The sequence below is a fragment of the Lissotriton vulgaris genome, chromosome 11, assembly GCF_964263255.1.
Source record: "Lissotriton vulgaris chromosome 11, aLisVul1.2, whole genome shotgun sequence".
NCBI lineage: Eukaryota > Metazoa > Chordata > Amphibia > Caudata > Salamandridae > Lissotriton > Lissotriton vulgaris.
In genome coordinates this window covers 474,322,663-474,337,768 of record NC_141699.1, presented here as the reverse complement: position 1 = coordinate 474,337,768, position 15,106 = coordinate 474,322,663, and the positions used below count along the sequence as shown (strand labels likewise).

At 43.9% G+C, this 15,106-nt stretch overlaps 1 protein-coding gene across 1 annotated transcript; it reads left to right on the top strand.

The window, feature by feature from the left end:
* Positions 1-228: 228 nt before the first annotated feature.
* LOC147679995 (uncharacterized) lies at positions 229-5,222 on the top strand. Its single transcript, XM_086944774.1, has 2 exons — positions 229-1,132; positions 4,621-5,222. The coding sequence occupies exons 1-2, from the start codon at positions 229-231 to the stop codon at positions 5,220-5,222; spliced, it is 1,506 nt and encodes a 501-aa protein (XP_086800900.1).
* The last annotated feature ends 9,884 nt before the right edge of the window (positions 5,223-15,106 follow it).

The following is a 15,106-nucleotide window of genomic DNA, read 5'->3' as shown; positions in this document are numbered from 1 at the left end:
GGGGGTCATGGAGCCTTTCATTATGAGAGTCGTGGGTCAGGTCCTGCGCATGGCCCAGGGTTGGGGGGACTTGGAAGGGCTGGTGTGGATGATTTTGTGAGGTTTTCTCATCCTGATGTGAGGTATGCAGGGGCTGTGGGTGTCTCGAGCACGTTTTTGGAGCGTGAGGGGATTTCCAAGCAGGTGAGTGGGGGGCCTATTCAAGGGGATGCTAGAGGTCCTTATCTCATGTTTGGTTCTCCTGGATGGGAGCATTTCGGTACGGCAGGTTTGGCGCAGCGTGGTTTTCACAAGGATATTGAGGGCCACGTGGGGGGTGTGGGGGCCCCTCTTCAGGCCTCTTCTTCAGCGGCAGCGGGCGGTAACTTGGATGAGAGTGACGATGAAGAGATGGTAGGCGACTCTCCGATTAGGGGAGTGCCTTTGAGAAGTTGTATTAGGGGTCGTTCTTTGGAGAGGTTTCAGGGGACAATTGTTGATGCTAATTTACAGAGGCCAAGGTCTGTTTCAGGTGTTGTATTCAGGGACCCTAGCACACCAGTCCAAACTTTTTCTTTTCAGGATAGGAATAGGTGCGGAGGTCCAGACTTGGCAGGGCGCGGTCCAGTCCCATCTCGCCAAGGGGAAGTGAGGAGAGTGCCTAGCGCGGCCCTCTCTGTTCCACCGAGGGATCCCGCCGCGGCCAGCACACGAGGGTCTGGCGTGACCCCGCTGGCCCCAACGAGTAGCAGGTATAGGTGGCAGGCCTTGCCGGCGGCTATGGAGCTGCAGAGTCAACGCGCAGGGAGGTACAGGCGCGTACAGTCTGCTCCCCCTCCTGGAGTTTCAAAATCATTTAAATGTACGGTTGTTGATACCGGGTTGGGTAAGACCCGTGGTGATTTGTTGCATACTAGTGTCGATTCAGTGGTGTTGGACTACGATGAAGAGAGTCCTGAAGAAGGTGAATTGCGGGATCCGGAAGGGGGGGTGCCCTCTCATGTTTCTCGTAGTGTTTTACAGGCTCCAGTGGTCCAGAGTCAAGTGCAAGGGAGAAGAGAGCACGGCCCATCGAGTAGGGCGCCTCGCAGATCGGATGCATTGACCTCGGTGCCACGGGCGGAGCCATCAAGAGTGGTCTCTCTGTTGCCAGGTGAGCAATCAGCCACACAGGCCAAACCTATGATGGTGTCTGTGGGTACAGGTGGTGAAACCGAAGTGGTTATTGGTGATGGCCGTCTGGTCAAAGGTCGATACGTAAAGGACACTGCAGTTGGTACAGATGATGTGGTAGAAGTTACGAACAAGGTGGAAAGTGGTGTTATGGCTGGTGCTTCCAGCAATGTTAAAGAGCCAGTGGCCAGTAAGGAATTAAAAATCAAGAAATTGCCTTACATGGGGGTTACGAAACCGTTAGGTGCTCATTTAATGTTAAGTACCAAGGAACGCATTTGGAATGGTGAGTATGTGGAACTCCTTAAGCTACTGCACCGGGAAGTCCGGTCTAAAGAGGGGTCTAAGGAGGAGGATTTTGAGCTGGCTAAACGCCCTAGAGTGCCTTTGAATATTGAAAACTGGACAGCTGCATTTTTGATTTATGCCAGTGTATATTGCGAAAAGTTCCCTGAGCGCAGCGTGTCCCTTTTTAAATACATGGACGTCATTCGCAAGGCGCAGATCACCGGGGGTGGTTTTGCTTGGTCTCAATATGATGAGGAATTTAGGGCCAGGATGGCTTGGGATCCCGAGGCTAAGTGGGGGGAGCTGGATAATGACTTGTGGCAACATACAATGGGGTCAGCGTCAGGGGGGAAAACCATTTTCACGGCCAGTGGTTTGCCGTTAGTTTACCGGCCCTTTCAGGGGAAGCCCACCCGGGGGGGGGGTGGGGGCCACTGCAACCATGCACTCAGGGTCTGGTTTCTGTTGGGAATTTAACAGGGGCTCCTGCACCAGAGAGTATTGTAAATTTAAACATGAATGCTCAGGTTGTGGTAGGAAACACCCGTTGTCCAAGTGTTGGGACAACCAGCCATCGGAGAGCCCACATGGAAAGCAAACGGTTTCAGGAACATCAAATACGACATCACAATTTTCAGGGGGAAGGGGATACAGAGGTGCTAAGGGTGCTGGGTCCAAGGGCTCGTACGCCAGTTAAGTTAGAAAGGCTGCGCATTGCTTTACATGGTTACGAAGATGAGTCAGCAAAATTTACACTGTTGGAAGGTTTTCAGTTTGGTTTCCGGCTCGGTTACCTAGGTTCTCGGGAACGGAGGTGGTCTGCCAATTTAAAATCAGCTTCTGAACATGCCACAGTGGTACAAGACAAACTTAATAAAGAGGTACATGAAGGGAGGATGGCTGGCCCGTTTCATGATTGGCCGATCCTTAACTTGATTGTTTCACCGGTTGGAGTTGTCCCGAAGAAAGAGCCGGGACAGTTTAGATTGATTCAACACTTATCATGGCCTGAAGGGTCGTCTGTTAATGATTTTATTGACCCAGAGGCAGTGTCTGTCTCTTACTCTTCGGTTGACGTGGCCATGTCACTTGTTGTGACTGCGGGCGCAGCCGCTGAGATGGCTAAGTGTGACATCAAGTCTGCTTTCCGGCTGTTGCCTGTCCACCCGGACGATTGGAGCCTTTTAGGTATACAATTCGCTGGTAAATGGTACGTGGACAAGGCTTTGCCGATGGGCTGCTCCATATCATGTCCCTTGTTTGAGTGTTTTAGTACTTTTCTGCAATGGTACTTTTCCCATCAGTCCGGTCATTCACTGGTAACGCACTATCTCGATGACTTTTTCTTTGTCGGATCCCCGGGCTCCGCGGAGTGCCAGAAGGCTCTGGACACATTCCAAGGGCTCATGGAGGATCTGGGAGTTCCTTTGGCTCCCGAGAAAACAATGGGCCCTGCCACTGTCCTCTCCTTTTTGGGTATTGAAATAGATTCTGTGGTTATGTCGGCTCGCCTGCCCGAGGACAAAAGGGTCAACATGGTTGAATTACTGGATGTGATGTTGGCAAAGAGAAAAGTGTTGGTGAAAGAGATTCAAGTGCTTTTGGGCCATTTGAATTTTGCCTGCAGAGTGGTGAGAGCGGGCAGGACCTTTTGTAGAAGACTGGGCAGGGCTTTGGCAGGTCATCAATTGCCCCACCATCGTGTTCGTCTCTCTGCTGGTGTTAAGGAGGATTTGAGAATGTGGAAGTTTTTCCTGAATTCCTTCAATGGTGTCCCCTTGGTCAGAGATGTTGACTTTCAGTGGGATGTACAAATGTTTTCGGATGCTGCTGGCAGTGATGGTTTTGGGCTCTTTTGGAATGGCAAATGGTGTGCAGAACGTTGGCCTGATGAATGGTTGAATGGTGGTCGCAACATCACTTTCCTGGAACTGTTCCCTTTATTGGTCGCCTTGACCCTGTGGGGGGAGGAATTGGCACACAAGAAAGTGCTTTTTCGTGTAGATAACATGGCTGTTGTGGAAATAGTGAACCGTCGATCTGCCAAGTGTTGAAACTTATGAGAGTTTTCGTTCTGGGTTGTTTGAAACACGATATTCATTTTCGTGCCTTACACATTCCTGGCGTGGACAATGACATTGCGGATGCTCTGTCTCGTTCGCAGTGGGGGAGATTCCGTGGACTGGCGAGGGACGCGGACAGATCCCCGACTCCGATGCCGAGTCATCTGTGGCACGTCGGCGAGGTCGGGTCGTACAATTGGTGGTAGGTTCTTTGTCTGTGTCTACGCGTTCTGCGTATTCCCTTGCGTGGAAGGAATTCCTGGAATCTGGTGCTGTCAGAAGGGAGGATCTGTCGCGTCGGTCGGTTGATGTGGTCAATTTTATTCTGGACCTCATGGATAAGGGTTTGACCAAAGTAACCATTGCTGGGAAACTGGCAGGGATTGCTTTCATGGGGAAGTTGTTGTGGGGCTATCCTCCATCAGCGGGGGAAATTGGTAGGAGGATGCTTGAGGGTTGGGCCAGGGAGCAAGGGCACGTTAGTAGATCTAGAGCCCCCCTATCTTGGCAAGTTCTTGCCAGACTAATCACAGTTTTGCCTTTAGTTTGTTCAGATGATTTTGAGGCATGTGTTTTCTCAATGCTGATGGCGTTCATGTTTTTTGGAGCCTTCAGGGTATCGGAGTTGTTGGGGTCTAAATATAAGTGTGGATAGTTTTGGAAGGACGTTTTTTGTTATGATGAGGGAGTTCACGTATGGTTGGCCAGTTCTAAAACTGATCAGACGGGTAAGGGGAAAGGTGTGTGGTTACAGGCACGTACTCCGAAGCTTACTTGCCCTTTACTGCTGGCACGGCGCTGGCGTTCATTATATGGGGGTGGTGATGAAGTTCTTGTTTTCCAACATATCAATGGCACCCCTGTAACAACTTATCAGTTAAGAATGGTTTTGCGCAAAGCTCTACAGCACATAGGTCTTGATGGCAATCTCTATGGGACTCACTCTTTCCGAATAGGTGCAGCCACTGAGGCTTTTAACAGAGGTTGGTCTGAGAGGGATATTATGCGATTGGGGCGCTGGTCTTCCAACTGTTTCCAGCGTTATGTGAGGAGCTCTGCTGAGGAGGCGCATGCGTCGTCCTCCTTCACATGATTCTAATTCTTTTTTCTTTTTCAGGATCCGTTGCTGGGCCTCGCTCCTCGGTGATAACGGTCTGGATAGTGGGGCATTCATTTGTGAAGTGGGCCAGAGTCCAGGCACTACGGAGTTACTTTGGAGAACTACTTGGTTTCAATGATCGAATGTTTAACGTTATTTGGAAGGGTAAAGGTGGGATGCTCTGGAGAGAGTTAATCCCTTGTTTGAACAACAACATGGTGGGCGGTTTATGCCCGGATATTTTAGTTATTCATTTGGGAGAAAACGACCTATGTGCTACGAAAGGTGTGGTTTTGCTACGAGCTATGAAACGGGATTTGGGCCTCATTAAGGACCTTTGGGCTGGGTGCCATGTTTTTTGGACGGAGTTGATACCGCGCAGGATTTGGAGAGGAGCATTGAACCCCAGGGCTGTCGATCGGGCTAGGAAGAAAGTGAATTCAGAGGTGTCTCGTTGTTGTAGGAGCCTGGGTTTCAGCAGGATTTCACACAGGGACATTAAGTTTGAGTCCGTTGAGTTTTTTAGGGATGATGGGGTTCATTTGTCCCGTGTGGGCATGGATCTTTATTTGTTGGAGCTCCGTGAGGTGTTAGCGCGGGCATTGGCTATGCAGCGTTGATTTTCTTGTTTCTCTTCGAGGGTTGGGGGGGGCAGAAAGGGAGGCGTGTCTCCCCCGCCTACCTTTCTGGGTGGCAGTGTTTTGGTGTATCTGTACGGTTTTAGGCAGATTGTTTGTTGAGTATTCGTTCGAGTATTTCTTTGACAAGTGCTGGGGTATGTTGGTCATGGCTTGACCGTTCAGTTTTGTGAGGGGGGTATCTGCAGGAGTGCAGGGTCAGGCAGGGTTTATGGTTATGGAGGACCTGACCGTTGTTATTGCAATTGTGATTTGACGAATAAAGTTTTAATGATGACGTATGTTTGATTAATGACGAAATGTTTTATTGATGATGTAATATTTTATTGATGACGTAATGTTATAATGCTGTTATAATGTTTATTGTTGTATTGTTGGGAGGGGGAGGGCTCAAATGTTTTAGGGGTGGGGGAGGGTTTGGGGGGCTGAGTTTGTAGTTATTTATTTATTTAGTGAGGTTTAGTTTTGTAAGGCGTTGCCAAGGTTTGTTTTGTGATGTGCACCTGTTCCTAATAAAGCGGCCTTTTACACACACAAACAATTTTGGTCTACTTTTCTCCCACCCCTCGCCCTCCCTCCCAAGGGGGGCTTGGGGGAGGGAGCCGACCGCCGGGAGGTCCCCTCCCCCGGGCGGTTTGGGAGGGCTGCGAGGGGTTTTCTTATTAGAAGTTGCCAGAAGATTCTAGTTTTTGGGCTGGTCTAGTAGGACCAGCCAGCCCAAATATAAATTTCCTAAGCCCCGCCACCATTTTAGGTTTGGTGACCTGGTGGCTAGGAGGGCGTTTAGCTTTTTTGTCCCACCCCCCTTCCCTTTTTTACATTAGTCCCCCCTTTTTTCCCTCGCTCCCTCGTTTTTTCCCCATTTTTGGGGGGGTTTTTTCTACATTTTCTTTTTTAAAGGATGTTTTATGGGTTTCCGGTGTGCAGGGGTTTTTTCTTGTATTTGTATCCGTCGCAAGGAGCAGGTGCGGTGCGGTGTTTTGGTGTATCTGTACGGTTTTAGGCAGATTGTTTGTTGAGTATTCGTTCGAGTATTTCTTTGACAAGTGCTGGGGTATGTTGGTCATGGCTTGACCGTTCAGTTTTGTGAGGGGGGTATCTGCAGGAGTGCAGGGTCAGGCAGGGTTTATGGTTATGGAGGACCTGACCGTTGTTATTGCAATTGTGATTTGACGAATAAAGTTTTAACGATGACGTATGTTTGATTAATGACGAAATGTTTTATTGATGATGTAATATTTTATTGATGACGTAATGTTATAATGCTGTTATAATGTTTATTGTTGTATTGTTGGGAGGGGGAGGGCTCAAATGTTTTAGGGGTGGGGGAGGGTTTGGGGGGCTGAGTTTGTAGTTATTTATTTATTTAGTGAGGTTTAGTTTTGTAAGGCGTTGCCAAGGTTTGTTTTGTGATGTGCACCTGTTCCTAATAAAGCGGCCTTTTACACACACAAACAATTTTGGTCTACTTTTCTCCCACCCCTCGCCCTCCCTCCCAAGATGTTTGTGTTGACGCTGATGGAATATTTATGTGTCTCGCACTGAAGTGGGGCTGCCACCTGTGTTAAATAAGGGACAATGGTACCGATAAGCCACTTCCTTGACAATTACTCGACCAATGTCAATACTTTTGGAGTGTATGAAAGCAGGAACTTATGGTAAGAACATACGTCTCATATGTCTATTTTGATTTGAATTTCGATACACATCTGAAATGGGCAATATGTGGGTTTGCCTAGATAGTGTAGAAGGATGAACACAATGTAACCATGAATTCACACGATATACTACTTCAACCCCTCACACAATACAAATGTGAAGTTACTTGAGAGGATGCACAATGTGGCACAGAATCATGATTTGCTACACGACATGCTACCCAAAATGTCCCTTCTATAGCCCACACTTAGCCAATCCTCGACCTACTACACAACTGCATTTTTAATGCAACTCCAACCGTAGTGATGGAAAATATGTTGGAAGAACTCTACCACCTGACAGTAAATCTTGCTTCAGAAAGAATAAAAACCAGCAGCCTGTAATCAGTGGCAGCTCCTCCGCTAAGGCATTGCAGCATTGTAATTGGTGGAGGCAGCCTGGGTGTGCTTCAATATTCCTGCGGAGCGGGGGGACGATGACGAGGGACGACAAGGAGCAGCGAGGAGGTAAGGTATGTGTTATTTTATTTTTTCTTTACTTTACCCCTTCCGCCTCCTCGACCCCCGTCCTCCACCCTGCCACCACCGATCCGTGCCAGCCGCCACTGCTTCTCAACCACAAGCAGAGATGTCAATATGGCTATGCAACTCAGTCCTGTGCAGGGGAAATAGTGGACATCTGCCGCCAGGAACATCTCAGCTTTTCCAATCCTGTGCACACAAAGAACACTCCTGTCCTCATGCACCAATACAGAAGAGGCAGTCGTGAAAGAAAAAGTAGTGCTCCAAATCTGTTCAATGCTTATCATACAATGCCCACTTACCTTACTTAGAAAGAACCCCCCACCTAAATGGTGCTGGACATAAACTGTATTCATTAGTTTCTAAAATTAATAAAAAATAGACATCATTCAAAGTTAAGTGTACACCTTAAGTTGAACTACCAGAAGCACATTTTGAGTACACAGTCATGCACCCACACCAGATCAAGACTATAAGTGAGAAGTGTGCTATCAACGGTGCCCCTCCAGAACTGCGTTGGTTAGTCGGTTGCACTGGGCATTGATGGAGTTACCTCTACCGACATACCAGGACAGCTGCGTATCTGCACAGCCTCACTGGGGTTCCCAGTGTGGCAAAATATAACCAAATACATCTCATACAGACCACTACCATGACAGTTTAGTGGTAGCTGGTTTTGTGGATTTGATACATTTGTGGATTTATATAAAACCGTGATACTGTCTATGAACAAACCCCAAAGATCGTAAGGATGAAAAAAACACACACACCTTTGCTCTTGGACAAACGTAAGCAAACCTCACTGCACAGAAATGTAGCGGACATCTCTGCCTACACAATCTCTCACAACCATCAATTTTTCAAATCCTCCACAAGGACTTCCTAACACAGTTGTTTAACAGACACAGACCATACTAAGAGAGGACCGGACAAGCATACACACTAAATGGGTGCACTTCTGGTAGATACTGGAAATTCAAACTACTAGAAAGCACAAATATCTGTGTAACTGATGCTGCAAGAAATAACACTGTTCCCAGAACAAAGTTTTCGTGTTAGACGCAAACTTTTTTGCATGTGAGACTGATGCCCATGACAAATGTTAAATAAGAGATGTGGCACCTGTTCTTTAATTTATGGAGTTGGTGAGCACCGGCACTTATTTTTGAGGACTGTGAGTTATTTTACATCATCAGACTTTGGCCCAGAGCAAGAGAGGAAGGCAGAATAGATCGAAAAAAACTAGGAAGAGAAAGAAAAACGGTGACAAAAGCAGAATAATGGAATGGAAAAGAACCGGCAAGAGTGAGATGAAGAGACGGAAAGAGGAGGGTGGTGGAAGAAAGGGGCATGAGATGGAATCAATGTTGCTCTGTCCTGGTATTCTGCAACCTCTGCATTAGCAAGTGCCCATGGCAGGCTCCCAGGAAAGACCTGGGCCCCTGCACTTCACTTTATCCACAAATCAAGCACTGAAGGCCACATGTAATACACAATCTGAATTCCTACCATGGTAATTTGGTAATTGACTTGATATGGATTGGTTTTCGAGCTCCTTCGAAAGTATATCGCAATAAAATCAAGGCAAAACCTCAAGAGAGTCTGAAAGTCATTACTTTTGGAACCGAAGATAATGAACTTTTTCTAACCATTAAAGGCCCGACTCCAAACTAATTCTGATATCACTATTTACTTCTGTTGTATTTTGCGTCTCCCCAGGCTTGACCCCAAACTGCCCCTGGACCAGTCTATTACTAAAAGACAGTAGGGTATATGATATTATGGAGCTCAGAGATGCAAGCCCACTATGAAGGCATCTATCACATAAAGAACACATTTGACTCTGCTAGAGGCACAATATGCACCTTCCAGGCATATGCACAACCAGTAACTGATTTATGCACATCATTCAGACCTGCAATATGCTCAATATTGTAATTGTATTTATATAGTGCTTCCACCCCTGATGAGTGCGACAAAAAGGTTTGGGTCCTATCTCTGACTGGCTTGGACCACTCCAATATGCTTAACAGAACAAATAGCCAGACATGTTTACTTTTTTAACATTTAATCACACCCAGCCCACCAGTTCTGGATGATCAACTATTTGATTTTTGTTTTTTTGTCTTATTTTATAAGAACACTTTTTCATTGAATTTTTATATATGTCATCAAAAGAACAATTATCAAACAATAAAGAATACATTCAGAAAAAAATTGCAATATATACAAGTGTTCAATATGTACAGAATCAATACTGTGAATTTAAGAAACACCAAAAATACATTAATACAATGCCTAAAAATGATTTTTAACTAGGCACCAGTCCTTCATTTTCTATACAAGAAGCCAGGCGGACAACACAGTTCATAGGTACTGCCTGCCTGTCTTAATGAGCCAGAGATTAGATACTGCTGGAGTGGCACTCCTAGGGATGGAAAGTGTGGTATTATTTGTTGGCCCTAGTTGCACCCTTCTTCTTTATCCCGGGCTCGGAGTCAAACGAGGCATCAAAGCATTTTTCGGTGAGTAGCATGCTACTCCGGAACCCAAAAAGAATTAGTGGTCGGTTAATATAGGGGAATGTATGTTAATTTGAGTGATGGACATGTGATCCTGTTAGTTTCATTGAACGGGGTAATGGAGGGATAGAAGAGGCAAGCGTTTAGAAAGTGTTATTTAGGAGGTCGTAGTAGTAAAATGAGGTTTGGGATGGGTTGAGGGAGGAAAGAATCTAGAAAGAGTTATTAGGGAGATCATAGTAGTAAGATGAGGCTTGGGGAGAGTAAAAGGAGAGATGGCGGAGGGATACATCTCTAGAATGAGATTTACTCTCACAAGTGCATTATGGATGGGCACAAGCCGAACATTTTTTACCCCAATTGGCACTGCTTGGCCCCTAAAATAATGTTCCCAACATACAATAGTGCCTTTTGCTCCCCAACATGAAGATAATACACAATGATGTAGCTGTCAATCCCCAACCAGCACAGAATACAATTGACAAAAGACTATATAGAGGTCTATGTCTGACAAGGTGCATAGAAGAAGAGACAATGGACCAAAATCATTTGAACTTTAACTCTAATTGAATTTAAGCACCCCTACTATTCATATTGTATATAAATAACGTAGATCGTTGTTTACAAAATATTAATGCTGATGTCCCAAAAGTGGGTTCTCGACCGATACCAGTGCTGCTCTATGCAGACGATGCCATCCTGATTTTCAAGGACGGCAAACGGTTTGCAACACCTGATTGAAAATTTTGCACTTTTTATGACTGGAATGGATCTTAAATTAAACCTAACAAAAACCTTTGTTATGACTTGTGGTAGGAAAAATAGAAAGATTAAACAACACCACATGAAAGGTATTTTGATCGAAAGGGTTACGAGTTTTATTTATTTGGGCTTACTTTTTATTGAAAATGGGACCTTGGGAGAACATGTCATCATCATCAAATATTTGGTTATTAAAATAGAACAACCATAAAAGTACAATAAAATCACAATTTACAGAATCTCATCATAAAATACAAATACTTCATCACCAATCAGGATATAATAGACTTTCTTGATCTAAAAACATTTAAAAAAAATGTTGAAATAGATATAACAGTTAAAATATTGTCCAAACTTTGAACAGCCAAAAAGGCAGGACGACAACAATTCATTTCCATAGTCTTCAACAGCGGAACAATCCATCTTCGTCTTGGAATCGAGTAAAATTTACAAAAGAAAAGGATATGGATGTCTGATGGTTCAGAAATTTCGTCACATGGGCATTTAGGTAAAATTTCTGTCCAATCATTCATGTTGGGGAAGCTAAGTGACCTGAATATTAAATTTAATCTAAAACGAGTTAGAAAAAATCTCTCATAATCGCTCATTTGCAATTGTAGATATGGCTGCATTTTTAATGTGATTATTGTCATCTGATGAGCAACCACCGTTTGTTTCACCATCTCGTTAGCTGTTCTACGTTTTTCTAGGTGACTCATGCACTTTTCCTTGAGAGCTTTTCTAGAAATGTCACACATAGATAGAGGTTCAGTGAAATGATTTTCCAGACCTAGGTCAGTGAGAAACTTCCTTACATAGCTTAACCATCCAAACCTACCACCATTGTCTAACCTCATCACATCGTTCAAGATGGAGTGATTTAATTTACATTCTTCAGTGGTCCAGGCCCTATGCCATACAGAACTGGAGCGACCTTTATTGTGTCTTCTAAATATGGTTCTCCATGACAACATGTCAATTTAGCAAAGCAAAAATGTTCTCGAAGTATGGAAGGGATTTTTAGATTTTCAGAAAAAATAGGGAATAAACCTGTAAGGGAAATGCTCTCTTTATATAGATCAAAAGCAGTCTCAGCTGTTTGTTATGGTGCAGCATTATGGGGGGGAGCTAGTGCTGTAACCCTCCAAATACAGGAGAACAAGTTTTTAAAACGATTACTAGCGGCTCCAAGCTCAACGTCTAATACTTTAGCTCATAGAGAATTGTCTGTACTCTATATTAGCGACTTCATAAAAATAGCTGGTTTAACATTATGGCATGGGGTGTGGTCACGTGAAGAAGCTAGGTTTACACAAAATATATTACTAAACTGCCTGTCCCTAGATACGAGGAGAAAAATAGCTTGGCTGGAATTTATACAATCACTTTTAGAAAGTTGTAATATCAAGTTAGATTGTAAAGAACCAATGATAATTGTAGAATACAGTAAAAAAAGAACTGAAAAGAAGACTTACTGTTGCTATGGATTTAGCGAGGGAGGCAGATGAAGCGAAAAAATATAGTTTTATATCCTACTATGAACGTCCCTTCTACATGTGTATACAACCCTACCTTGTCACTATAAGAAAATTCTAGCTAAGGTTTTTATCTCACTAGATTGAGATTAGGCAGTTTGCATTTTCTGGTTGCTTTCCCCGCAAATAGGAAAATAATTAATTACCAAACTGCCCGTGTGACGTTAAATCCCCGCAATCAACGTTGCACTGTATTTTATTTTGTGCTTTTTATAGGGGTATTCGTAAGCTTATTTTAAAACCTCTTTTAAAAACAAATGTATACTATCATTACAAGCAAGCATTTAATATTATTTGTAGCTTGGAGAATGAGAGAATTATGAATGCTGCTTGTAAATTTGTCCAAATGGCAATTAAGAAAAGAAAAAACCTTTCGTACTTGGAGAATGTATAAGATGAAAATTATGAAAACCAATGATCCTTAGATACTACATATTAATTGTGAATCAATGAGATTTTAATACTATTTATTGATTTATGTTTTGGTTTTAATAATATGGTCTGTATTTGTATATTGTTGATGAATGCAAATTATATTTGGGATCTGTTTTTATAGCATGCTTTTATGGTCATGGAAAATGTACTGAATAAAGCTTTGAAATTTGAATTTGAACTTTAATACCATCCTGTTTTGTTTTCTTGTATAGCAAACTCAACATTTGAAGGCTAATAAACACAACTGTACAAAATGCACTACACACAATTTTACAAATGCACAGGACACTTGAAACAGCCAAATACACTCTGCTGGATTTGAGAACATGTTTTGCGTTCTGTCATTTTAAAACTTAAAAAGATTAATAAATAAATACATTTTGTAACACTCAACCCGTAACCTTGTAACTGAAAAACGAAGGAAAATCACACTAAGGCTACATATTAGTATTTGTCGTTTTTACATTTTTTGAAATCGAATTGAAAAAAACACATGAATGTGTCTTACACTCTTAAAGAAAATTGATTAAACTCACAGCACCTGTGGCCACAGTGCATTCTGGCTGCGTTGTTCAAAAAAGAACGGAACAATGCTGTTTCAAAGTAGAGTCTAAAACGTCTTTGTGCCAAATCAGCTTAAATGTATTGGGGGGTGAGAGAGGGATGCTGCAGCGCCTTACTGACCATTAGTAAAATTAAATACAGCATTTTGTATTAGTGACTATTCCAACTATTACGAGTTGTATAAAGTAAATGAGAAAAAGGGCTGCAGTTTTCTGGATTTTAATTGTTTTATTTTCCTCTAACTCAAAAACACTATTCAGTAATATCTCCCCACACAAGGTTATAATGAGCTCTGCAATCGGCTGTGTGGGGAAGGGTGGCCTTTCTAGGGGTGGCCTAGGGCATGTCATTGCTGACTTGAGATAATGCACAGACAGCGGATGTGCTGTACCTTGCAAATACACACAGTTACAGTCAGGCTCCTTGATGAAAATCCAACCTGAAGAGAAAATAGTTAAACTCAACTGATGCAGTTTCTTTAAAATCAAACAAGCAGCAACTGCCATGTAGCAGTCTCCAGCACTCTGCAGTTATGTAGCTCGCAGATAAAGGCTAGTTTAAAGCAACCTGGTAAGTGACAGGTTCCGATGCACTGAATGGGGGAAGTGAAAATCCCTCATGACTCACCTTGGCCTGGAGGTGCAGCTTGCGGCGTGAAAGAATGAAATCATTTTGGCTATAGGAAACCCAGTGGAGGGAAAACGTGTTCGAAAAAAGAAACATGATTGCCAGAAACATTCTGCTGAGCAGGGAGAAATAACAAGCATTGGTATAGCCAATAGGTCTTGCCTTTGGAACGTTATAAGTGTTTAGTTATCCAGCACAATATCCTTGTTGCAACAACATCAAGTGTTGCATGGCTAAACACTTATATGGTACCAAAGGCGAGACCAATTGGCTATGCCAATGCTTGTTATTTCTCCCTGGGTCCCAGGCACAAGATGGCTGACAACACTTCCTGTTTGAAGTGTTGGCAGCCAATTGGAGCCAAACTCGTGCTTGTGTGGCTAGGACCCACCCAGATATATAAAGTTTTAATTTTTTTAACCCCTCCCATGCTCATCACGAGCTGAGCTCGTCATGACCGTTGGAACTCTCACACGCGGAGCTAATTCCTCTGATCTGCTGAGTATTCTATTAAACGGGCGTGGTCGTGACGAGCTCAGCTCGTCATGAGCACACGAGAACCGTGGCTCATGATGAGCTCAGCTCGTCATGAGCATTGGGGCGCTGTGCGCCCCCCCCCCCCCCCAGCACAGCAGGGGAATGTGCCCCGCACCCAAGGGGTTAATTTCTCAGGAACTACATAACGGATTTACACCATTTTAAAAAAGGTCTATTTCTGAACCAAGGGCTACCTTTTGCCAAATTTGGTGTAATTACGTTTAGCGGTTCGGGCTGTAGCTTTGTCTAAAATTTCCTATGGAACATGGAGAAAACACATTTCAGGACCCCCTTTTTTCAACCCCCCCTTGATGAATCACCCGAAACTTTCAAGACAAGAGCTGACCGAAGCAGGCCACTAGTTTGAAATATTTCGCGAAGATCCGTCAATCGATGTCAAGTTATTGGGAAAACAAAAAAAGCTTTTCCTATGGAAACTAGGTCCTAACTATAACTACCTACTGGCAATTGCCAGTAGGATATATCTATACTACTATTATAAAGGAAGAACTTTGAACCTTTGAGGCGGGTAAACTCGGGAACCACAGTGCCAATCCACACACCCGATACATCGTTGAAATTGTCAGGGTGTGCAGAAGGACATAGGCTATATAAATTAAAAAAAATATAAGTTATCTAAAGAATGTACGAGAAAAAAAAAGTAGTCCCATGGAAGTAGCGCCGGCCGCAACGTCCGTGCTGAC

Excerpts from the sequence above, each read along its gene's own strand:
- LOC147679995 (XM_086944774.1), top strand. The coding sequence starts at position 229 with ATGTTTGGTTCTCCTGGATGGGAGCATTTCGGTACGGCAGGTTTGGCG. Across the intron at positions 1,133-4,620 it reads AGTGGTCTCTCTGTTGCCAG|GATCCGTTGCTGGGCCTCGC; the intron begins GTGAGCAATCAG and ends TTTCTTTTTCAG.